This window comes from Pangasianodon hypophthalmus, chromosome 2 (assembly GCF_027358585.1).
Source record: "Pangasianodon hypophthalmus isolate fPanHyp1 chromosome 2, fPanHyp1.pri, whole genome shotgun sequence".
Classification (NCBI taxonomy): Eukaryota; Metazoa; Chordata; class Actinopteri; order Siluriformes; family Pangasiidae; genus Pangasianodon; species Pangasianodon hypophthalmus.
In genome coordinates this window covers 33800399-33824582 of record NC_069711.1, presented here as the reverse complement: position 1 = coordinate 33824582, position 24184 = coordinate 33800399, and the positions used below count along the sequence as shown (strand labels likewise).

The 24184-nt window shown below is 41.0% G+C and overlaps 2 protein-coding genes across 2 annotated transcripts; both read right to left on the bottom strand.

The window, feature by feature from the left end:
- Nucleotides 1–284: 284 nt before the first annotated feature.
- On the bottom strand, nucleotides 285–2054 carry LOC128317959 (endonuclease domain-containing 1 protein-like). The gene is made up of 2 exons (XM_053232064.1): nucleotides 1587–2054; nucleotides 285–1209 (listed from the first exon to the last, which is right to left on the bottom strand). The coding sequence occupies exons 1-2, from the start codon at nucleotides 1914–1916 to the stop codon at nucleotides 571–573; spliced, it is 969 nt and encodes a 322-aa protein (XP_053088039.1). The 5' UTR covers nucleotides 1917–2054; the 3' UTR covers nucleotides 285–570.
- A 14150-nt stretch (nucleotides 2055–16204) lies between these two features.
- Nucleotides 16205–24088, bottom strand: LOC113523699 (endonuclease domain-containing 1 protein-like). The gene is made up of 3 exons (XM_053227549.1): nucleotides 23993–24088; nucleotides 21443–21807; nucleotides 16205–17580 (listed from the first exon to the last, which is right to left on the bottom strand). Exons 2-3 carry the CDS (start codon nucleotides 21746–21748, stop codon nucleotides 17002–17004), a joined length of 885 nt encoding a protein of 294 aa, XP_053083524.1. The 5' UTR covers nucleotides 21749–21807; nucleotides 23993–24088; the 3' UTR covers nucleotides 16205–17001.
- Between the last annotated feature and the right edge of the window lie 96 nt (nucleotides 24089–24184).

The following is a 24184-nucleotide window of genomic DNA, read 5'->3' as shown; positions in this document are numbered from 1 at the left end:
CATTAAAACTTCTTGTATACAGAAAGTGTAACTGTGCAGCGATGAAGTGATGAGGCAACAAAACAGTGAAGTTTTATTAAAGATCTGCAGGTTGCTTAACAGAGAAATGTATTTATGTTATAGAAGTACAGCAAACAATATGGAAACTGACTGTTTCTCTCTAATTCTACCACATAATTCATTTCAAAAACAGTAAATGTAACTACAAATGGATAAAATGCAGGATGCGTCATTCTTTAATACATAAAATTGTAACTGTAACAAATTGCTGAGGAATAAGAAGAATAAAACACTTGCTGTTATAAGAAAATAGTATCAGTGTGTAGCAGTAACTCCACTTCATCACACCACCCTGTCGTTGATTATTTTACTACAACACCACCACACATGCAGTGTTTTATTCCTTACATCTCTCATCATTAAAGAGTTATACGATCCCTAAAGCGCAAAGCATGTTAAAAGTGTTTCTGCAAGCGAGATAAAGCACACTAAATCATCTCTGCTTCATTAAAAATCCTCAGTGCTTTTGCTTTTTGAAGAAGTAAGTGAATGAAGCAGTTTAAGGTCTAACTATAGAATTCTGGTTAGAGGGAATGAACTCGGACGGTGTGAAGTCAAACACAAACCACCAAAAACGCTGAAATCTTGTTTATACAATCTAGTGAGGTGTGCGTTCAGCATATTAACACTCATCTCACTTAATTCATAAGTCTTGTCATTTGGTTCATTTTGCCGAGCGAGGTAGGCTTTTGAAAATCTTTCGTTCTTATTGATGTTACAACAGAAAGCAGTCCAGTAATAACTGGGAATGTTAACACCTTGGTCAAATATTTTAGGTTTATTTTTTCCTTTTTTTGTTATGGCTATCCATTTATTCCCTGGGACAACTCCAGTCACTATATAAGCTGGTTTTGATCGATTTGGCCTGCACTTGGTCTCTATCTCTCTCATCATCGGTGTCTCTACTTGTTCTGCCCATTTCCCATTGCTATGTTGTGTTTGTGGTGCTACATTAGTAAACGTGAAGGTGGAATCTGCCTGATCCTCATCAGCAGCATACTGACGTGGAAACACGTGACCTCTAGTATAAGCAATATTAGTATATTTGCTGCTCTCTTTATAGTCTCTGTCCACAGCCTGGTGAAAACACTCGTCCATCTCAGCATCGGAGATCTTCTTCATGTCTGGACCGTTCCTACTGTTTTCCAGCTGTTATGAAGGAAGAGAGTGGAGGAAGAGAAAGAAGCTGTTAGTCAGTGAAAACTCATTAACACATCCTTCACGGGAGTAGGAAACACTAAACTGTGCAGCACAGGAAGGTTTAGCTTTGAAAGAGAATTTGTGAAATAGATTTTCATTGATGTTAACCTCATGATCTGAACACACACTGAATTATGAAGCAGGAAATGAAATGAAATAATGGAATGACTCAGTGACTGATACTGATTCATTCAACTTAGTGACTCATTCAAAAAGACTGAATCGTTTGCGAACAAATTATGCATTATGACTAGCTGTAGTTTTTTTAAGGGCAGTCAAACTCAGTAGCTTCTCAGTCACACAAACATATACAATGCTTCACTCACTTGAGGTTCATTTTTCCACTCTTCATTTCGGATGCTTTCGGAAAGAGACAGATTCACGATCTCTCTGTGACCAGAGAAGGTGTAGGCTGAGTAGACAGGGATCCTCCGCTCTGTGTCATAGAGTGTTGCAAATCTGTATCTGTTGTTCCAGTGTTGACAAATCTGCTTAAACTGATACCCCTTGAAAATTGTCGGGGTGATGGCGGTTTTTTTATTTGGGCTTGGGATGAAGAACTCGGAACACTTAGACCTGTCAAAGTCCTTCACAACCTCTGTCAGGGCCAGTGAAGAGAAAGAAAAGAGCAGGAGCACCAGAGTGAGGAACTTCATCCTGAGACACAGTGGAGCAGTGTGTGAGGAGTGTGTGTGAGGAGAATGTGAGGAGTGTATGAGGTGTGTGTATGAGGTGTGTGTTATGTGTGTGTGAGGTGAGTGTGTGAGGAGTGTGTGAGGTGATGGAGAGCAGAAATCCACCTGAAGACAAGAGAACACAAGAACCAAAAGACAAATGTTTGTCAACAATTTAAAGACAAACAGTTCTCACCCTAAATGTTGACTTTGTTTAGCTTATTGTGTAAAAAATGTTTAACTGCATTATTTTGTTTTACAGCTTTTTTTTACACGCACCTAAGACTTTTGCACAGTATATGTATCCTTGTAGTTTAGCGAGTGACACCTTCTAATTTTTTATGCTCTCAGTGTTTGTTGCTTTAAATAGTGAATGGTGTTGTTTGGCAGTATATATATAATATAAATACATGAAGGGACATACTGTATGTACTATTTGCAAAGTTATAAGTTGTGCACTTGCACTTGTTCATTATGAAGTATATGTAGTTGGTGTAATGAAAAACAAAAGTGAATATTGTGTTTGTTGGGTGTTTGTGGTCAGTAGCGCACAGATGGCACATTTAACCTATTTTAAGTTAGGAAACTCTTCACTCTGCTACTGCGGTAAATTTGGTTTCACTCTCTTTATCAGAATTTTGAGCTGTGGGTGCAAAACAGTTAACATGTGTAAGTTATTAACAACCAAGACAATCAGCTGCAACTGATTTTTTTTTCCCAACAATAATTGATACTTTTTTGAAATCTGGGTTTCTTATAAAGACCTATAATAGTGAGGAGAGCTAAGCATCTGCAGCATCTGCAAATTACATTAGGTTTGTTTTACTTTAAACCCTCAAGGTAGTGAATGTGATAAATTGTGCACTAGGAAATTAACCTGATTAGATATTTATCATGATGTAATTATCATGTATCCGCAATTATGTTTTACAAGATTGCAGCTTACATTAAAAAGACTGGCCTTTTCTTTCTACTGTATCTTCTTGTATCTATTGCAATATAAAAATATTACTACTGTGATACTGTGATAGATAAAGAACAGGAAACAGGGCAGTGGTAGCTCAGTGGTTAAGATGTTAGCCTACTGATCAGAAGGTCATGAGTTCCAGCCCTAGCACCACCAAGCTGCCACTGCTGGGCCCTTGAGCAAGGCCCTTAACCCTCAACTGCTCAGTTGTATAAAAAAATAAAAAAAGAGATAACTATAAGTCGCTCTGCATAAGGGCATCTGCCAAATGCTGTAAATGTGCAGGAAACTGCAAAACAAACAAAATTCTGTGTAGGTTATCATACACAGAATTTATGATTTTCATGCAGTCTTATTCTGAAACAAATTCCATATTCTCTAGTTGGTCAATAATACTTAATCAAAAATACATAGACTCAGTCTTGATGTAACTGCTACTAAACTGTATATGTAGCCGATGAAGTGAAATAAAACATAAGCCACTATTACTTTTCCATTAACTGAGGAAAACGAGTCAGTGAGGAGGGTACTTCTGGAGTACTGGAGAGTACTGAAATTAGCCCATAAATTTTTTTTATCATTGTATCGAGATGTCAGTAATATGCTGTTAAATATATTATTATTATTATTATTATTATTATTATTATTATTATTATTATTTAAACCCTGCATTAAATTATTTTCAGCAAACTCAACAGAATTCTTGAGGAGGACTTCCACAGATACTCATATCGTGACTTACACATTTTTGTACTGTAGGAATTTAAAATAATTGGATGGCCCAATTTTCTAAAAATAACATCATATGTCACATATCATACTCAAATCAAACTTGAACTGCAAATTTATTCGATTATTTAAGAATACTTATAAACTTGATATGACTTTTATGCATTTTGTATTTGGATTTGCAAATATTGCATGGGAAAAATCATACATAAACCAATTAAAGTCACTGGGGAATATTCCTGTTTTTCTGAAACATTCTTGCCTACACACGGGATTCTTGAAAGTTAGGGTAAGACTGGTTGGCAAAAGCTCATGCCATAAATAATTAAATAATTAAATACTTTAGTTGGATGCTACAGCCTGGCATCCAACTAAAATGCATGAGCACACCACGCTTATTGATTTAATTGTATAGATCACGCAGTGATTTTATTTAACATATTTACTCATCATATCCTGAAATTAATTCCTGGCCAGCATAAGCAAAAAGCATTGAAGCTTTTACAGAACTGAGAGAGAGAGAGAGAGAGAGAAAGAGAGACTTTCTCACAACAAGCTGCTGGAAATTGGTGCTGAAGTTCAGTAGAAGCTGTGAGATGATTGCAGCAGGAGGATGATCTTCATAGAGAGATCTTTATGTGTAGAAGAACCGGCTGGTCTTTTGTTCTCCTCTTTCATGCACTCACCTTTTTATACCGCTGCTTTGAACTGAACTAAACTGAAGATTGAACGAGTTTCGGTATGAATCAGTTAAGTGCATGAGAACAGATCAGCACTTTTCAGATGTGACCACACTGACCAAGACCAAGACCACTTTATGTTAGCATGTCTCCTCTGTAGGGGTAGAAAAAAATCCAGAGAAACAATACTTCAGTTATAGTATGGGTACTGAGTCAACATTTTACTCGAATTAAAGTAGAAATGTGGAGCCAAAAATGAGTGAGACTCAAAAAAGATCAACATTAAAAGGATTTAAACTATTCTTTTTTTAATTCAGTTTTGAAGCCACTGTAAAAAGCCAGTCGCCTGTAACTCTAGCCACCAGTAACCCAGTAACTCTGAACTCCAGCCACTGGGAACCCAGACCCCAGGAACTCCAATCACCACTGAAACACACACCCTCACTAGCAGTAAAAATGGACATCCACCTACACTAAACAAACACGTGCTGTGTCTGAAATTTATGTCTCAAAATTATGTACTACTCTAGACCACTATTGAGCACTAACACTAACTGTTTTTCCTATTAGAGTTAGTGTTTGTATTAAAAAAAACTCTCACTTCAACCTTGCCTTTCCAATCTACTGAAAAATCTGGTTTGCGTAACAGTATTCTGGATTTTCTAGATTAGTAAATTTTTTTAAATTTGATTTTAAATGCAGGTCATAACAGCAGTCATGATGATAGCGGGAGATTTTTATGAGAAACAGAGCTCGTCAGTACCTGTACCTAAATCTTTTAAACTAGCAGTTATCAAGCCCTTGATTAAAAAACCTGACCTTGACCTCTGTCAGCTGTCTAACTATAGACCAATATCAAACCTCCCCTTTATCTCCAAGATCCTAGAAAAGGTTGTAGCACAGCAGCTATGCTCATACTTACATAGGAATAACATTCATGAAATGTATTAGTCAGGATTTAGGCCTCATAATAGCACAGAGACAGCGCTGGTTAAAGTGGTAAATGACTTACTACTGGCCTCTGATCAGGGTTGTGTCTCCTTGCTTGTGCTGCTTGACCTTAGTGCAGCTTTTGATACCACTGATCATGCTATTCTTCTCGATAGACTAGAAAATGTAGTAGGCATTTAGGGAACGGGCCTTTCCTGGCTCAGGTCTTATTTGACTGATCGTTATCAGTTTGTAAACGTAAATGGTGATTTCTCTTCTCATACTAAGGTAAAGTTTGGTGTCCCGCAAGGCTCTGTTTTAGGCCCACTGCTCTTTTCTTTATATATGCTACTTCTGGGCAAAATTATACGTAAACATGGTATTAGCTTCCACTGTTACGCTGATGACACACAGTTGTATGTTTCAGCAAAGCCAGATGACAGACACCAGCTTAATAAAGTTGAGGAATGTGTAAAAGACATTAGAAACTGGATGTTTATTAACCTTCTCTTACTTAATTCTGACAAGACAGAAGTACTTGTACTAGGACCACATGCAGTTAGAAGTAAGCTTTCTGATTACATAATAACTCTGGATGACCTTTCTGTTTCATCATCTGCAGCAGTAAAAGACCTTGGTGTGATTATCGACTCTAGTCTTTCTTTTGAAACTCACGTAGATAATATCACTAGGATCACTTTCTTTCATCTCAGAAATATCACTAAAATAAGAAATATATTGTCACTACACGATGAAGAAAAATCAGTTCATGCTTTTGTTACCTCTAGGTTGGACTATTGTAATGCCTTACTGTCTGGATGTTCCAGTAGATGCATAAACAAGCTCCAGTTAGTCCAGAATTTACTATACATATCCATTTATTTCTGTAAAGCTGCTTTGTGACAATGTCCATTATTAAAATAAAAAAAATAAAATTAAAATATAAAATTAAATTGAATTGAATTGAGTCAGTGTGTTTAACATTGTTGTGCCTGAAATCACTAAACATTTTACACTTCAATGGACAAGGATGTTTTGGCGCTGAGGTCCAGTCTAGCGGACATCACTTTTAATCCTCTGGCTGTACATGAAGTATGCAGGTGAGTTTGTGAACGGTGCTGCTCGCCTTTACTACTGCATCTCTTTTGTACATGCTTGCAAAGCCGTGCATCAAGTATAAACCAGACACATCTGCTTGGCATCGAGCCATCACATCACATGGAATTTGACCTCATGACCTTCCAATTTGTAGCACAGTAGCCCAATGCCTTAATATCTGAGCTACCACTGACCTACCACAGCCTATAGATTATAATAACCAAAACAAAACAAAAGAACGGGTGACAAATTGGCAGAGGGAAAAGCACAGTTTTCTCAGGGAACACTGGAGTTTAGGAAGTCTGCCAATTTCCCCATTTCAAATAAGAGTGAGCCGTGCCTAACCGATCAAGCAGATTGTCACTGGATAAGTGTCGAGTTTAGACACAACACTGATTTTCTAAAGTTCTCACAGAACAGCCTGACCTGTGTGCTACGGGAATCAGGACAACAGGATTGGACCAGTCACTGTGGGACTCCTTAATTAAACCCACATTAAGACCCTGTGAATGAGCTGTTACTATAGAAACGATAACACATTGAACAAGCGCATTAATAAAAACCTGTGATTTGCAGCTTCACTACTGTCAGAGCTGCTGTTATAGAAAATTCTCAATAAATGTCAACTGACATTTATTTAAATATTAAAGAAATTCGCCTGCATTAACTATTTATTCAATCTATGACTAAAAACAAACATGACATCATGTTTCTAAAAGGAAACATCCTGAAGGATGTAAACTTTGGGACTTGACTCTGATTTTTCTCAGAAAAACATGGCACGGCGGGGAGGAATGCTAATGTAAAATCGCAGCACCTGACTGTCCTGTGTGTCCTTGTGAGTGAGGAGACATCTGAAAGGACCTGATTGTACACATTCACTACAGTTTAGTGGTTCTGTATAAAACTTTATTTACTTGGGAGGCTGAAAGAGTAGGCAGTGCCACTGTGTAACAGAAAGGGCATTAGTTTCTTCTTAACCACCACTACAACAGAAACTAGATGGACATGAACTAACAACCAGAGTGTTGTAAGTAGGCAAGTGTGTGAGACAGGAGAATGGGATTGACAATAAACCTGTCTTGGCTGAATGAAGTGTTCTAGTTGGTTTGTAATGTTCCAGAAGATCAGTAAGGTATGCTGGAGCTAAACCTTTTAGAGGTTTACATGTCATTAGCATAAAACTTTGCAATTGAATTAAATGTAATTTAACAGAGTAAAATTGAGATGAAAATTTATGTAGTTATTTTAATTGTTGTACTAATATCTTTTACCATTTATAGGAGAAATATAAACTTACAATGCACCTTACTGTCCTGTGTGTGTTTCTGAGTCTGAAAGGATCTGATTGTACCCATGAACAATATTTGTTCATACCAAAACTCATCGATTTATAGTTCCATGGTTCTGTACGTGGGCATGGATGAGAGTTGTTTGCCAGCTGTCTCTGTTGAACAGGAAAACCTTCTTCTCTAAATGTTAATATTTAATAATATGATAAAATAATACAATAAAAGTTGATTATTAGACTTTGCCCTGCAATGGACAGGTATAAAAAACACCTGTCCTATAAATCCTATAAACCCCTCTCCTCTGTGAGGGAAAGATTTATAAGATTTATCCAACACTATTGGAAGTAACAGTCACGACCTCTACAGAAATTAAATGGAAACCCACCATGTGACAAGTGTACGTGACAGCAGTGTTATTAAAAAGCGAGTATCTGAGACAGAAGAGCGAGAGACCAGCCGGTTCTTCTACAGATAAAGATCTCTCTACAAAGATCTCCTCCTGCGATCATCTCACATCTTCTGCTGAACTTCAACATGTGACAGTGTCCATTGTTAATAGCGCTATACAAATAAAATTGAATTGAATTGAACATCAAGTTCAAGCAGCTTGTGGTGAGAAACTCTCTCTCTCTTAGTTCTGCACAGATTGTAAACTTGTACAGATAAATATTGCACACTTTCATCACTGTGACACTGTGTGAGAATTTCATATATTTCTATAACATATGACAGTTAAGTGACTGATCAAAATGCAAAAGTTACTGATCTTCTTCTTTTTTTTTTTATTTCACTTACACATGTTTTGAATGGGGGAGGGGCATGGTAGCTTATTGATTAGCAGGCTCGCCTTGCACCTCCACGGTTGGGGGCTTGAATCTCGCCTCCACCCTTTGTGTGTGGAGCTTGCATGTTCTTTCCGTGCTTCAGAGGTTTCCCTTGGGCACTCCGGTTTCCTCCCCAGTCCAAAGACATGTGTTGTAGGCTGATTGGTATTCCCAAATTGTCTGTAGTGTGTGAATGTGTGTGCAATTGTGCCCTATTATAACCGTCCCAGTTACTTTGCACTGTTCGAGCTACAAGAAATAAAAAGGGGGGAAATCACCTTCTTTGCAAATACCAGAATTAACCTAAAGTGAAAGAGTTCTACCCACAAATAAATTCATGCACAATCTAAATGGTGTTTCTTTCAACATGTTTTCAAACATTCCTCACATTTTGACAGACACAAACTCCAGACAGGGCAAGTCATTTACACACACATATATATATATATATACATACAGTTCTCCAAGTTTGCCATAAACGAGAGTACATGGGTGTGTAGGGAATTGAAATGGCCAGCACAGTCCACTGCAGGTTAAAATTATAAACAGTTCATAAAATAAAGGAAACCAGTCCTATCTGTAGATGAGTAGAGTTATGAAGGCTGATGATAAAGTCCTAAACTTGGATGTCTGGTCGGTATGAAAGTTTCACTCCAAATACCCAGATGAAGTTGCTTCAGCGACTTAGTAAGGCACTTTCACATAAGCACAAAGAAGTAGCCCCAAACAGGCTTAGGATGTAGAGCAACCATGAGGCAGCTCCAAGCAGAACGTTTGAGCTGGAAACATAAAGGTTTCTCAAACAGGCTTAGGATGTAGAGCAACCATGAGGCAGCTCCAAACAGAACCTGGTACTTACTCTACTACTTCCTGTTTTTATTTAATACAGGGTGATCTACATAGGTCCCCCTAGTGGCTAGGAGGAACATAACATGAGCATAACTGTGACAGACGGTGACTGTTACATATCCGTCCCCTCATTTGAGAACGTTTCTACAGTGCCAAAATAAGGTTTTAAATTCTGTACATGAAAAGAATCTACATGTTCAGGCTGATCAATAAAAGATACAGAGTAGTTAACAGGACCAAGACACTTAACCACTTTAGCAGGACCTTTCCATTTGGCTGCAAGTTTAGCCATAAAACCTTCATCAGCATGTGACAGAGGATGCATACAAACCCACACCAAATCTACAACTTGGAAGTGAACTTGTCGTCTTCGTAAGTTGTAATACTGGCGTTGTTTGCTCTGGGCTCGCTCAACGTTCCTTTGCACAGTCTGGAGTAGCTCTTTTGACTTTTGCAGGATAGGATAGGCTGGGCTATCTGGGTCAGATGGATTTGGGATGGCTCTTTCCAGAGGACCCTTCAATTTACGACCAAGCATGACTTCGGCTGGGGTAAATCCAGTACTCTCTTGCCATGCCGTGTTGATAGCAAACCTGAACTCTGCTAACCACTTGTCCCAACGGCGATGATGGTCTTGCACGTAGGAGGCGATCATTGTCTTGAGTGTTCGATTAATTCGTTCGGTTAGGTTGGTTTGGGGGTGGGCAGTAGTGGCAATTTTTTGGACGACATTCCACTGCTTGCAGACTAGAGTGATGAGCTGAGAAGTGAATTGTGCTCCTCGGTCAGATACCAGGTACATGGGAATCCCCCATCTGGTGAAAATTTATTCAACCAGGATGCGTGCAATTTGTGGAGCTTTGGCCACTCGCAGAGGGAACAACTCAACCCATTTTGAGCAGTAATCCACAATTACTAAGAGATGTTCATTCTGTTTCTGACTTTTAGGGAATGGTCCCATGAGGTCAATCCCCAGCATATGCCCAGGTTCCACTATCGGTGTCGACTGCATATAGCCAGCTAACTTCGCAACGGTTGGTTTGTACTTCTGACATACCTGGCATTCCTTGCAATGCTCCCATACGTCAGAATGTATCGTTGGCCAATAGCATATGTCCACCAGCCTCAACAATGTCTTGAGCCTGCCGAGATGTCCACTTAATGGGTTGTCGTGAGCATATTTCAAAAAGTCAGCTCTCAGAGAGGTTGGGATGACAAGTTGAAGTTTTTCTCCTTCCTGTCCTCGAGATATGCTTCTGAAGAGAAAACCATTCTTCATAACATAGTGGATATGATTGGGAACAGCGGTTGGCTGAACTTCAGCAATGAATCCTTGGATTTCTGCATCTTCTTGTTGGGCTTTGGCGATGTCTGACCATTCTACCGGAAAGGTTGCAAAGGCAGTTGAAGAATCCTTTGGTTTTAGCAGAGTGAGTATGTGGAGTGACGAAGATTCAGGGAAACTACGGGACAGTGTGTCTGGAACAATATTACATTGTCCTTTTCTGTACTTGACAGTGAATTCAAACTCTTGGAGATGGATACCCCAGCGTATCAATCGCAATGAGGGTTTTGGATGGTTAAAGACCCAGGTAAGAGCAGCATGATCAGTGATCACTTCAAATGGTCGTCCCTCCAGGTAAGGTCTCCATTTTTCTATTGCCCATACCACAGCATAACATTCCTTTTCCTAAACAGAGTACGATTTTTCAGCTCCTCGTAAAAGACGTGAAGCATAGGCGACGACATGTTCCACTCCTTCAATATCTTGGGTTAGGACAGCTCCTATACCAATGTCACTTGTGTCAGTCTGAACTTTGAAAGGTTTATTCAAGTCAGGGGCAATTAAAATTGGTGCGTTGATCAACTCACTCTTAATCAACTCAAAAGAATTCTGGCATTCCTCGGTCCACATCCAAGTAGCTCCTTTCTTTTTTAGGGCATGTAGTGATGCAGCTTTCTCTAAGAATTTAGGGATAAATCTCTGGTACCATCCCGCCAAGCCTAGAAATCGTTGGACTTCCTTCAGCAACTTAGGTACAGGAAAGTTGGCAACAGAGTCAACCTTGTCTTGGTCTGTCTTTATTCCCTCAGCTGAAATCACGTGTCCAAGAAACTTCAAAGACTTTTGCATCAGATTGCATTTTTGAAGGTTCAAGGTTAGACCTGCCTTGTTCAAACACCGCAACACTTCTTTCAGGTGGTTAAGGTGCTCCTTCTCAGTCTTAGAGTACACAACAATGTCATCAATGTACACAAAACAAATTTTTCCTTTCAAATCCTTTAACACGAATTCCATGAGACGTTGAAATGAGGCTGCAGAGTTTTTTAGGCCGAAAGGTAGACGAAGGAATTCATATAGCCCAGACTGTGTTACAAAAGCAGTTTTATGGATGCTTTCAGGTTCCATCTCAACTTGCCAATACCCACTCTTGAAGTCGAGGGTACTGAAGACTGCAGCACCATGCACAGACTCGAGAATATCATGTATCTGTGGCATGGGATATCCGTCCAGATACGTCTTTGCATTTAGACCTCTGAAATCAATACAAAATCTCTGCCCACCTCCCTTCTTTGGCACTAGAACCACTGGTGCAGCCCAAGAAGAGAACGAAGGTCGGATAATTTGCTTATCCAGCATTGTCCTGATCTCTTGGTCAATGAAGTCTTGTTTCTCTCGAGATACACGGTAGGCTCTCTTACGGACAGGTACCTCGTTTGTGGTGATGACACAATGCTTGACTACACTGGTGTGTCCAATTTCATTCATGCAGACAGTAGGCCAATCTTTGAGTAATTGATGAAGTTGTGACTGGTATATGGGGGATGTGTCAGCATTTGTGACCAGTTGATGAATAGCTTGCTGGGTTTCTGGTGATTCTTCGGGAATGGGTAAGGCAAGGAAGAGAGACAACAGTGCATCGGTAGTAGGAGGGGACAAGAATGAAAATGTTTCTTTTTGGTAGATAGAAGTGGCAGGTAAAGTATACTGAGCATTGCAAAAATTCAAATTAATTCCAGTTGTTACCAGGAAATCCATACCTAATACAACAGGTACAGTGAGATCATCATCTTTCATGATAAATAAGTTTAAGTCATACTTCCTTTTTTGCAGATCACATTCACAGTGCCAAACTCCTATAGCAGGTAACACTTGACCATTTGCTTGCCTGAAAGTTTGGCCACGACTTGAACTTAACATGACTTAACTTGAACTTAACATGACTCTTGTATCAGAGTTAGCGAGCTTCCTGTATCAACCATGGCTTGAAAGTATCTTCCCCTGATCAGTAGGGGCAGGGTCAGAATTTTTAAATTGGACAAACTTGATATGGGTTGTAGAATGCGTGTCGATGAAGGATTCGACTTAGGATGAGGGTCTCATTCACTTGGGGATTTCCGCTTCTGTGTGTCAGCATTGACCTGGCTCCAATATTTCTTTGCTTCTTCAAAGTCTCTCTCTTGTGCCAATTCTCACCAACTCACTCACCTCCTTCACAGTCCCTCTCAACAGACTTGCAAGTCGGGGGTTGCAATTTCTCAGAATGGCTTGAACAATCTCTTTCTCCGCCATCTCCTTCTTCCATCTTAGACAGAGGGCTCGGTAGTGGTAAGCAAAGTCACGAATGGATTCTCTGGAACCTTGTTTCCTTTCCAAAAGACGCTTAGCTGCTTCGGCTTCGTAGTCATCAGTAAGGAAAGCATGCAAAAAATCTTGTTTAAATTGTTTCCAGGTAAGCACATGTCTTCTTTCAGCCAACCACCAATCTTTAGCTGTACCCTTTAGAACAGAAGTAAGGGATGCTAGTATTTCGGAATCAGTGAGAGGTCTTATTGCAAAATACTCGTCACACCGTTCAACAAAAGAGACAGGATCATTGTTGTCATCGAAATCAAATTGGGGAAATTCAACTTTTACAGGTGGGCGATATGCAACATCATTTGCACTGTCTGGTAAGATAGGAATTTGATGAGACCTTGCAGGGTAAGCTGGAGTAAACAATGGAGGAGAAACTGGAGTGGACATGACAGGGGCATGACTTTTAAGCTTAGCATCAATTTGTGCATCCCTCCTCTTCAGACAGTCGACCATTGACTTTCCCAAATCTTGAATGCTTAACTCAAGTCTTTTCTTAACTCTCTCACATTCTCTTTCTATTTTGTAATTCAACTTTCCTTCTAGCTTGATAATCTCAGTTTGAGAACAGCATTGACTTAACTGTTGTAGGCAAGCTTGTACATCACCTAGAGTTGTGACTTGCTCAGTCAGGCCATGAACCAATTGCTCTGCAGGATGGGGATCAGAAATTATGTCCTCTGGAGGAGGAGGAGGAGGAGGAGGAAGAGAAATGTCGAGTTGAGCATCAGAGTCGTTGTCATTATCTGAGTTGAGGTAAAGTTCACTGAAAGTGTTTATGAGATCTTTTAAGGGTGTAACAAAAGGTCCAGCAGTGAAATCAGTAGGGGGTTCATACTCATGCTCTGCACCACATGATGATATCGACATTTCTACAACACAATATACCATTAAACAGGATACAATTATTCAATAAACAGCATAGACTTTTCACACTCAATTTGCAAAAGGGCCCCACGTTGGGCGCCAATCTATAACCGTCCCAGTTACTTTGCACTGTTCGAGCTACAAGAAATAAAAAGGGGGGAAATGACCTTCTTTGCAAATACCAGAATTAACCTAATGTGAAAGAGTTCTACCCACAAATAAATTCATGCACAATCTAAATGGTGTTTCTTTCAACATGTTTTCAAACATTCCTCACATTTTGACAGACACAAACCCCAGACAGGGCAAGTCATTTACACACACATATATATATATATATATATATACATACAGTTCTCCAAGTTTGCCATAAACGAGAGTACATGGGTGTGTAGGGAATTGAAATGGCCAGCACAGTCCACTGCAGGTTGAAATTATAAACAGTTCATAAAATAAAGGAAACCAGTCCTATCTGTAGATGAATAGAGTTATGAAGGCTGATGATAAAGTCCTAAACTTGGATGTCTGGTCGGTATGAAAGTTTCACTCCAAATACCCAGATGAAGTTGCTTCAGCGACTTAGTAAGGCACTTTCACATAAGCACAAAGAAGTAGCCCCAATACTCGATCAAGAGGTTGAGCTTTGAGGTTTGAGCTGGAAACATGTAGGTTTCTCAAACAGGCTTAGGATGTAGAGCAACCATGAGGCAGCTCCAAACAGAACCTGGTACTTACTCTACTACTTCCTGTTTTTATTTAATACAGGGTGATCTACATACGTCCCCCTAGTAGCTAGGAGGAACATAACATGAGCATAACTGTGACAGACGGTGACTGTTACACTGCGATGGGTTGGCACCCCATCCAAGGTGTCCTCTGCCGTGTGGATGGATGTTTTGAATGTTGTGAGAATTTGTATATCACACTACAAACAAAAAATATAATATAACATGGTGCCCTGCGACCGACTCGTTTCCCATTCAGAGTATATTCCTACCTCCTCAGTGTTCCTAGGATAGACACCGGATCCACTGCCACAGGATAAAGAGTTTATAGAAGATGAATACATGATCTTACTATTGGTGATTTTTAAATAATGTATAATCTTGTCCAGGAACAACAAAAATGCCTTATAAAAGTAATGACAGACAGACAGACAGATATGTAGGTCTATCCCTCTATTTAACTGTATTTTCTACCTCTGTCCTCAAGTAGGTTTCTCCTCACATACTCCTCACACACACTCCTCCACTGTGTGTAAGGATGAAGCTGCACGCTCTGGTGCTCCTGACAGATTCTGACGGAGGTTGAGGGTTCTTTCAAAGAAAAACAATGTTGTGCTTTCTTCATCTGAAGCCCAAAAAAGGCAATGAACAATTAACATTCCCAGTTATTACTAGACTGCTTTCTGTTGCGTCAATAATAATGTAAGAATTTCAAAGGCCTACCTTGCTCTGCAAAACGTTCTTTCTTCAGGAAAGTTTCCAGATCCATCGCGACCCTGACCAGGATAAAGCACTTACATGAAAGTGAGTGAATGAAAAAACTTCACCAAAAAATAAGCTCTGAACTGTTGGCTAAAAACGTTAGAGATTCAACGGGTATCAGTATGAGCAGATCTGTCAACTCTGGAACAACAGATCCAGATTGCAACACTGTAAGACACTCAGAGGAGGCTCCAGGTCTACTCAGCTCCCTCTGGTGGAGAACGTCCTGGCCGAGAAAATGAGTGGAAGAATGAACCTCAGGTGGATCATGTACTACTGAATCAGTTCTGTAACAATAATGCTCGTTACTGAAGAAATGACATAGGTAAAGTGCTGCCTAATTCAGAAGTAGATGTCTTTTCTTCTACCCTGTGTAAATGTGGGGTGGACATTTAAAAAACATGCCTAATGTCCATAATTTTGTACATAGCTCAGTTCAATTCAACTCAATTTTATTTGTATAGCACTTTTAACAATGGACATTGTCACAAAGCAGCTTTACAGAAATAAATGGATTCAAAATATATTGTAAATATGTGAATTTATCCCTATTATTATTTATTATTATTATAAGGAATTTATCCTTATTATTATTATTATTATTATTATTATTATTATTATTATTATTATTATTACAGCTGATATGATTATATTTAGTTAACATTATTTATAAAGCACACACACAGTGTTATAAACCTGTAACTCAGCTCCCGCTCTGTCCACAGAAGTGCAATTGCGCCATTATTATAATAATAATAATAATAATAATAATAATAATACAACTACTACTACTACTACTACTAATAATAATAATAGACAGCAGACATTTAGCATTAAATCTTCTTGTGTATAGAAAGTGTCACTGTGCAGTGTGATGAAATGATGAGGCGACAAAATCGTCCACTTTCACTGCAAACAGTAAAGTTTTATTGAAGATCTGCAGGATAATTAAGAGAGAGAAATTAATTTAATTATTTTGAACATAATATTTGCATATTGTTTAAAAGTAGCTTTTATTGCAAGAGCAGCAAATCTAACAATATTGATTAAAAAGCTTTTTGCATGAGTGTACAGGAAAGTGTTCCAGGAAAAATGAAGGTCAACAAAGTGTCCTTTACGCTGCTTTTACACTTTTGTAACAGGAAAATCGCTGCCTGTTCCTCCTTTTGTGCTGATGGAGAAGATGAAATCCAACATGAACACTGTAACCATAACAACGCTCTTAGAGTGGTAGCTGGTAAAGGCTAACTACCTAGCCTAGCTCGTGCTCCAGAATACATCTATTATTCTCAGTAATCCAGATGAAATAAAGATTAATGTGAATATCAGCAAAGAGTTATTTTTCATCTGACATGTCGTAAACCTCTTTATATTCACCAGCACTTTGTCCTCCATGGTTGTTTTTCTCATTCACCCCCCAATTTGTGACTTGATTGATCAGGAGCTAAAAAAATTTCAGTATGACAAAAAAAGTCTACTTCCTGTAGAGTTCATCTGTAAATCGTGCGCTGGCCGAGTGTGAAAGCAGCCGTAAATAAACACCTTGATTTAATATGATTAAAAATGTATCAGAAGTTGAGATGTAATAATATCATAGAGCATTTTTATGTTTCTTGTTGCCTATGTTTTAATCAGCATTAATTGAATGAAGCTGTTTTTATGTGATTTTTAGATTTAAATTGAGAATTTCCAGTTAGAAAAGAGCCTCTATTTTCTCAACTTTAATCCTGGAAACACACTGAACTTCTGACCATACAACTTAGTGAGTTGTTTATTCAGGTCATCAATGGTGGGCTTTTGGACATTAAAGTTCTCTTGCTCAGCGATGTAGGTCCTCAATATGAATTTATCAATAGCACTTTTACTTGTGCAACAGAAAGCGCTCCAAAAATGACTGGGAATGTTAATTCCTTCTTTCTTCTCTCTTCCTTTACCTTTTAAGGGTAACCATTTCTTCCCTGGAACGACCCCAGTCACAATGTACACCTGGTGATTTTTGTCTAGCCTGCAATTTCTTTGTATTTCTGTAAGCATCGGTTCCTCAACTTGCCTTGCCCACTGCCCGTTGCTTTGTTCTGTTTGTGGTGCTATGTTGGTTAAAGTGAAGGTAGAATCTGCTTGATCCTGATTAGCAGCAAAACTACGTGGAAACACGTGACCTCGAGTATAACTACTGTTTGTATAATCTGAGTTCACAGCCTGGTTAATTATATTTCTCGCAGTTTTCTCATCTCTCGGGGAATCCATCATCTCTTTCTTTTTTTTATATTCTTTGATATTTTCAAGCTGTTATGGAGGAGAAATGAAATAGTAGTGAATTAAACACAAACACATTAAGCAGCTCACTCAATACACTGTTCATGATAAATACAACACAAAAATCATCTCCAGGTTACGTATGTAACCATGGTTCCCCGAGGGAACGAGACGCTGCGTCGAAACGCTATGGGAACGCCTTCAGCGTGACCACGCTCTGAATCACATGTGTAATCAGTCCAATGGATGGGCTAGACGTCATGGGCGGGGTGACGTAGCAACCAGGAAGCTTAAAAGCACGCACGGTGGATACAGTGGCAGCTTCGAGAATGAAGCAGGCGCTCGCAGGGATGCCGGAAGTAAGGCACCGAGATGCAGCGTCTCGTTCCCTCGGGGAACCACGGTTACATGGGTAACCTGGAGACGTTCCCCTTCAGGAACTCGAGCTGCGTCGAAACGCTATGGGAACGAGTATGCCCACGCCACCAGACTTACACCTGCCTAGTGTGGAAGAGCACAGCTAGGGCGAGCGAACAAAAGAGCCTGGAGTGGCTCGCATGTCGAGGCCATAGAACCTGACGAAAGTCAGGGGCATGGACCAACCGGCAGCGTTGCAGATGTCCTGCATAGGGACACCTGCCAGAAAGGCCTTGGAGGCTGCCACACTTCTAGTGGAGTGAGCCTTGACTCCCAAGGGCGAGGGGAGATCAGAGGACTCATAGGCCAGAAAGATGGCATCTATGACCCACCGGGCAGCTCTGAGGACGTATGCGTCCAGTGCGAGCACTGGACACATACAATTAAGCCTCTGCTGGTCGGGCGCCCAAAAGGGAGGAGGACAGAAGGCCTGGAGTATGACAGGCTGTGGTGTAGAGGAGGGAACTTTTAGGAATATACCCCGCTCGAGGGTAGAGAAACGCTTTGGCCAGACCAGGCGCAAAGTCTAAAAAGAGAGGGCCACTGAGAGGGCCTGTAGATCCCCAACTCTCTCGAGAGAAGGAAGTTTACAGAGAGCCTCTAACACCACAGCCACGTCCCACGGAGGGACACGAGATCGTACCGGAGGCCTCACCCTCAGCGCACCGTGGAGGAAACGTGTAACTAGGGGGTGTCTGCCCATAGACTGACCACCGTGAGGGGTGTGGTAGGCCGCAAAGGCCGCCACGTATACCTTCAAGGTGGAGAGGGTCAACCCTGCTGAGAATCGCACCTGCAGGAACTCCAGCACTGTACCAACTGGGCAGTTAACTGGGTCGAGCTGGCGGTCTCCTCACCAAGAAGTGAAAAATTTCCACTCAGGGCGTACAGTTTCCTCTTTGAGGGAGCTCTGGATTGGAGAATGGTCTCAACAACCTCGGTTGAGAGACTGGAAGCTACGAGTTGTGCCACAAAGCTAGAAACACGGCCATCTTCCCCAGGCAGTTCATGTGCCATGTGAGATGGCAGCCGCTCCACAGACCGCGGGCTAAGCGGCCACTCATGACCGCTCCCCAACCTGTGAGAGATGCGCCGTCGGCATCAAGCATTACGTGGCGACAAGGAGCTCCAGCGCCGGGCCCCGAGACAAGAACCAAGGTTTCCTCCACATGTCTAAGGCACGTAGGCATCGCTGCGTGACCTTGATCATGCGAAGTGGGTTTCCCCTCGGGGAGAACCTCTTGGTCTTGTGCCACCACTGTAGGGGTCTCATGTACAGCAGGCCAAAAAGTATCGCGTTGGACGCAGCTGCCATCAGACCCAGCAGTTTCTGGAACTGCTTTACAGTGAGTGACCGGCCTTCTCTCACTCTCGTGACTGCCGTGAGGATCGACTCGATCCGAGCAGGAGACAGATGTGCCTGCATCGTGGTCAAATCCCACACCACACCTAGATAAGTGGATCTCTGTACTGGACAAAGCACACTTTTCTTGGAATTTAGTCTTAACCCCAGCTCTTTCATGTGGGCGAGAACGACATCTCGATGCCGAACCACCGCCTGCTCCGATTGAGCTAATATCAACCAATCATCTATATAATTCGGTATGCAGATGCCCTGGAGTCGCAGAGGAGCCAGAGCAGCATCCACACCCTTCGTGAAAGTGTGGGGTGAGAGTGCCAGGCCAAACGGAAGAACCCGATATTGGTAAGCTTTGCCCCCGAAAGCAAACCTCAGGAACTTCCTGTGTTGGGGAAGGATGGAGATATGGAAGTATGGGTCTTTTTGATCGATCGTGACAAACCAGTCGTCGGAGCTGATCTGAGACATATGATTGTATGACTGTGAGCATCCTGAACTTCAGTTGCATGACTGAGCGGTTCAGTTGAGGCAGATCTAAAATGGGACGCAACCCTCCATCCTTCGTTGGAACGATGAAGTACCGGCTGTAGAACCCGGACTCTCTGTCGTGAGGAGGGACCACCTTGATGGCCTCCTTCCTCAAGAGAGTGTTTACTTCTTGTTCCATTACCAGAGCCTGCTCGGGGCCCACAGAGTGGGAAGAACCCCACAAAAACGAGGCACTGGAGAACCAAATTGGATTCGGTAGCCTCTCTCTACAGTATGCAGGACCCATTGAGACACACTTGGCAGAAGTTTCCATGCTGCCAAATAGTCTACTAAGGGAATCAATCTCTCGAGACTGACCTCTGGTGTAATGACAGTGACTAGCTTGGTGCCCTGAAGAGGCGGATCAGCAGGGGACGGCCAAACTAACTGCTCTGGAGACCTCCGAAGAGGTAGCGAGCCTCCCAGTACCGCTACGTTCCCGGGCGGAAACTGAGATAAGTGCTCGCCAGAGACCACTGCGCCCTGAAGCACCATGGGTGGCAGATCAATCTCCTGAGTCTAGCTCTTTCAACAGATCATCTTGGTAGGCCTGCAACACCACCATGGTGTGCAGGCAAACGCCAGCCTGGCCTGCTGCCTTGTACCCTTTGCCCCCCAGCGCTGAGGTGGTCCACAGCAGCTTGGAGGGCAATGCTGGAGCCTTTAGGGACGATGCCGTACCAGGGGACAGATAGCTAGCCAACGTCTGTTCAACCCGGGGCATCGCCCTGTAACCACGCTCACTCAGCCCCGCCACATTAGCATAATGACTGGAGGCGGGAATGAAGATATGGGCTGAGAAAGGCCTCCCCCACGACCTCCACACCTCGGGGGAAGAAAGGTAGGCTCCGGTGTGGAGGTGGCAGCTCCTCAAAGAGAGCCTTCCGGGAGCGAAGCAGACGCAGTGGAAACACGCAAACGCACACAATGCAGGCTCCGCTCCCAAGCAGACAACGCACAGACTGTGTGTATCCCTACCTGTAAAATGCTGCCTGCTCTCGCCTCATGTTTTGTCTTTTCGCAAGCTTTAGGCATGCTGCAGCGAAAGTGAAACCACATAAAAGGACCAACACACAGAGCGCGCGCTGAATGAAAAAAAAAGCTGCCGCTGTATGCACCGCGCATGCTTTTAAGCTTCCCGGTCGCTATGTCACCCCGCCTGTGATGTCTCGCCCATCCATTGGACTGATTACACATGTGATTCAGAGCGTGGTCACACTGAAGGCATTCCCATAGCGTTTCGATGCAGCTCGAGTTCCCTCGGGGAACTGATTGTACAGAAATAAAATCCATACTATTGGTGTAAAATCCAGTGTTTAGATGTCTGAAATTTAAGACACTTACAGTGCAAAAAGGAAGACTTGTAAAATTGGAGAAGGAATGTTTTGTTTGTTTGTTTGTTTGTTTACTGACTTATTTATTGCATGCACTGCTTTTTGGTTATTTCGTATTTACTTGCTGCTATCTATGTCCACTATGTTTTACTGCACAAACAGTGTCTCCTGGCTGAAAATCATTTAGTTCAGTTCTTCAATGCTACATATGTTAATAAATCAGTAATGAAATATTTTAAACACACTGACTGACCTGAGGTTCAATTTTCCATACTTTGCTGCGTTTAGTCTTCCCTTCTTGTAAGAACGTGTAGGCTGAGTAAACAGGGATCCTCCTCTTAGTGTCATACACGGTGGCAAATCTGTATTTGTTTTTCCAGCGCTGACAAATCATGCGATACTGATCTCCAGGGAAGATAGTGGGGATGATGCTGTCATTTCGATTTTCTGGGTTTTGAATGAAGAATGAAGGACAGTATTTTTTGAAAGAACTCACAACCTCTGTCAGGGTCAGTGAGGAGAAAACAGAGAGCAGGAGCATCAGTGCGAGGAGCTTCATCCTGACACACAGTGGAAGAGTGTGTGAGGTGTGTGAGGTGATGGAGAGCAGAAATCTACCTGAAAACAGGAGAACAGAAGAACCACTGAAAAATGAGGAGAGACCCGCTCTTATCAATAGATAGGTAGATAGATAAGGTTTGTGACTGTAGCTCAGTGCTAACCCTGTGCAGTGGCTGTGCAATCTGTTTTTTTAAGTAGCTCAGTGATCATAGAAATACACATTCGGTGCTTGGACCCCTACTAACTATCTATCTATCTATAAGCTAAGGGTTATATAGACTAACTAATTGACTAATCACTGCTGTGGTAATGTCCACTAGTCATTTGGTGGAAAAACAATGCGAGACAGCAGAGAAAGAAAGCAGCTCAGTGAACTCTGTAAGTCTAAAAATGTGTCACACTTGATAAAGCTGTTTCTACAGTCAACTGCACAAGTCTACACTGGGAAATAATGTGTTTTCTTTTGATTTAAAGGAGTGTTAACACTTTGATATGACTTTGCATGAAGTGGAGAGGTGTGTGTGAGACTGAGGAGACAGATCAGCTAGTTTAGAGTCAGATCAGCGGTGCATGGCAGCTCAGAGAGGCTGATCTGGACTCGTTTCAGGACGCTACTGAGGCTGGCGTTGAACATGGTGTTAAAATCTCCCAGACAATTCTGTAGGATTTTATTATCATTCAGATATAAGCAGGTTCTGCACCATTTTATGACCATTTCAAATTCTCATTGGGTGCTTAACATAACACAAGTTCAGTAAATTAATGCACATATTTCTTTAGTCACTTGAAGTGTAGCTTATAGTTTAGCGATTTAATGCAACATGTTGTTGCATTAAATAGTGCATGGTGTTGTTTGGGAGTATATTAGTTATTAGTTTCTCTTAATTTTTTGTGCAGTGTTTATTTTGATGGCTATACAGTATGTACTAGTTGCAAATAAGTTATGAGAGAATGTCATTTATTTACTGATCTGTGCACTTGTTCGTTAATGGAAGGTAATGCAGTTGGTGTAATGAGAAAAATGAGTAATGAATATTGCATTTGTCATGCATGCAGACAGCTGGGGTGCAAGTTGCTGCTTCTTGCTGCGGTAAAGACAGTTTCATATTCAGACATTTAGGTATTTGTGGTCAATAGCACACTAACAGCATTTCGAACTATTGGAAGACCACGTGTTTCTATACTCATAACCTGACTTTCGTACTTTCATATATACTGGGACGGCCAAATCCTCGGAAAATGACCTTGTATTTCTGTCACATTTTAAAGTTATTTTAATATAAAAATTATTTTTCTGCAAATTTGTTAGAACAGGGCTGTTCTCTGACTACATCTGCAAATTAATTTACTGAAGGACATTTAGTCCTGGCTACAGACAAAAAAGTGCAAAGTTAACAGTGAGAAGGAGTGATTTCAAAGAGCTGGAAACAAGAATACTTTCTCTTCAAGAGCCAGAGCAAATGGTGTGCGCCTCATACGTCAAGAGACGCTTGTGGGAATTAAGAGATTTAATATCATGAAACATTATGAAACAAATCATGGGCAATGCACAAATATTCAGATCTAAAATGCTCTATAATTCCTTCACCCTTCACCTGATGTAAATACTCTTAAATTAAAGCTGAATGTCTGCATTTTGAGCCCATATTAAATTTTAAATTTAATTTCAGCTCCAATATACTGTGGTAGATATATTTATAGACCTGACTGTATGTGGATATATTAGTGACCCTCTGGCATTTTGATCTTGTCTAATCTGACCTCCTTTGAAAAAAGCATGGACACCCCTGTATTAGAATATTGAAGACGATTTAAAAACTTGACACAAATTTCATGCTTTTGTATTGTATTGGTTTACAACAATACCATGGGAAAATCCTCCATAAAGCAAAGTCAGTGCGGAATATTCCTGCTTTTTATAAAATGTTCATTCCTACACACAGGATTTTTGAATATTAGGGTAAGATCGTCTGATGGTAGATCATGCCTTAAATAAATAAATGACAAATTCTGAATAATACCAGCACTTCTGCTACGGCCTGGCATCCAACTAAAATGCATGAGCCATTTTATTTTACATATTTACTCATGATATCCTGAAATTAATTCCTGCGTAGCTTAAAAAAGCATTTATACTGGACACAGTGTCACAGTGATGAGAGTGAGCAATAATTATCTGTACAAGTTTACAATCAGTATAGAACTGAGAGAGAGAGAGAGAGAGAGAGAGAGAGTTTCTCACCACAAGCTGCTGGAAATTGGTGCTGAAGTTCAGCAGAAGCTGTGAGATGATCGCAGAAGCAGATCTTTGTAGAGAGATCTTTATCTGTAGAAGGACCTGCTGGTCTTTTGTTCTCTTGTTTCATGCACTCACCTTTTTATACCACTGCTTTCACACACTTTTGTGGTCATGACATTTTTGGCACCTAATTTC

Bases quoted from the DNA above. Each gene is read 5' to 3' on its own strand.
- LOC128317959 (XM_053232064.1), bottom strand. From the start codon at position 1,916: ATGAAGTTCCTCACTCTGGTGCTCCTGCTCTTTTCTTTCTCTTCACTG. The intron at 1,210-1,586 runs GTGAGTGAAGCA...CCTTCATAACAG, and splicing joins AGTGGAAAAATGAACCTCAA to CTGGAAAACAGTAGGAACGG.
- LOC113523699 (XM_053227549.1), bottom strand. From the start codon at position 21,748: ATGAAGCTCCTCGCACTGATGCTCCTGCTCTCTGTTTTCTCCTCACTG. The intron at 17,581-21,442 runs GTCAGTCAGTGT...CCTCCATAACAG, and splicing joins TATGGAAAATTGAACCTCAG to CTTGAAAATATCAAAGAATA.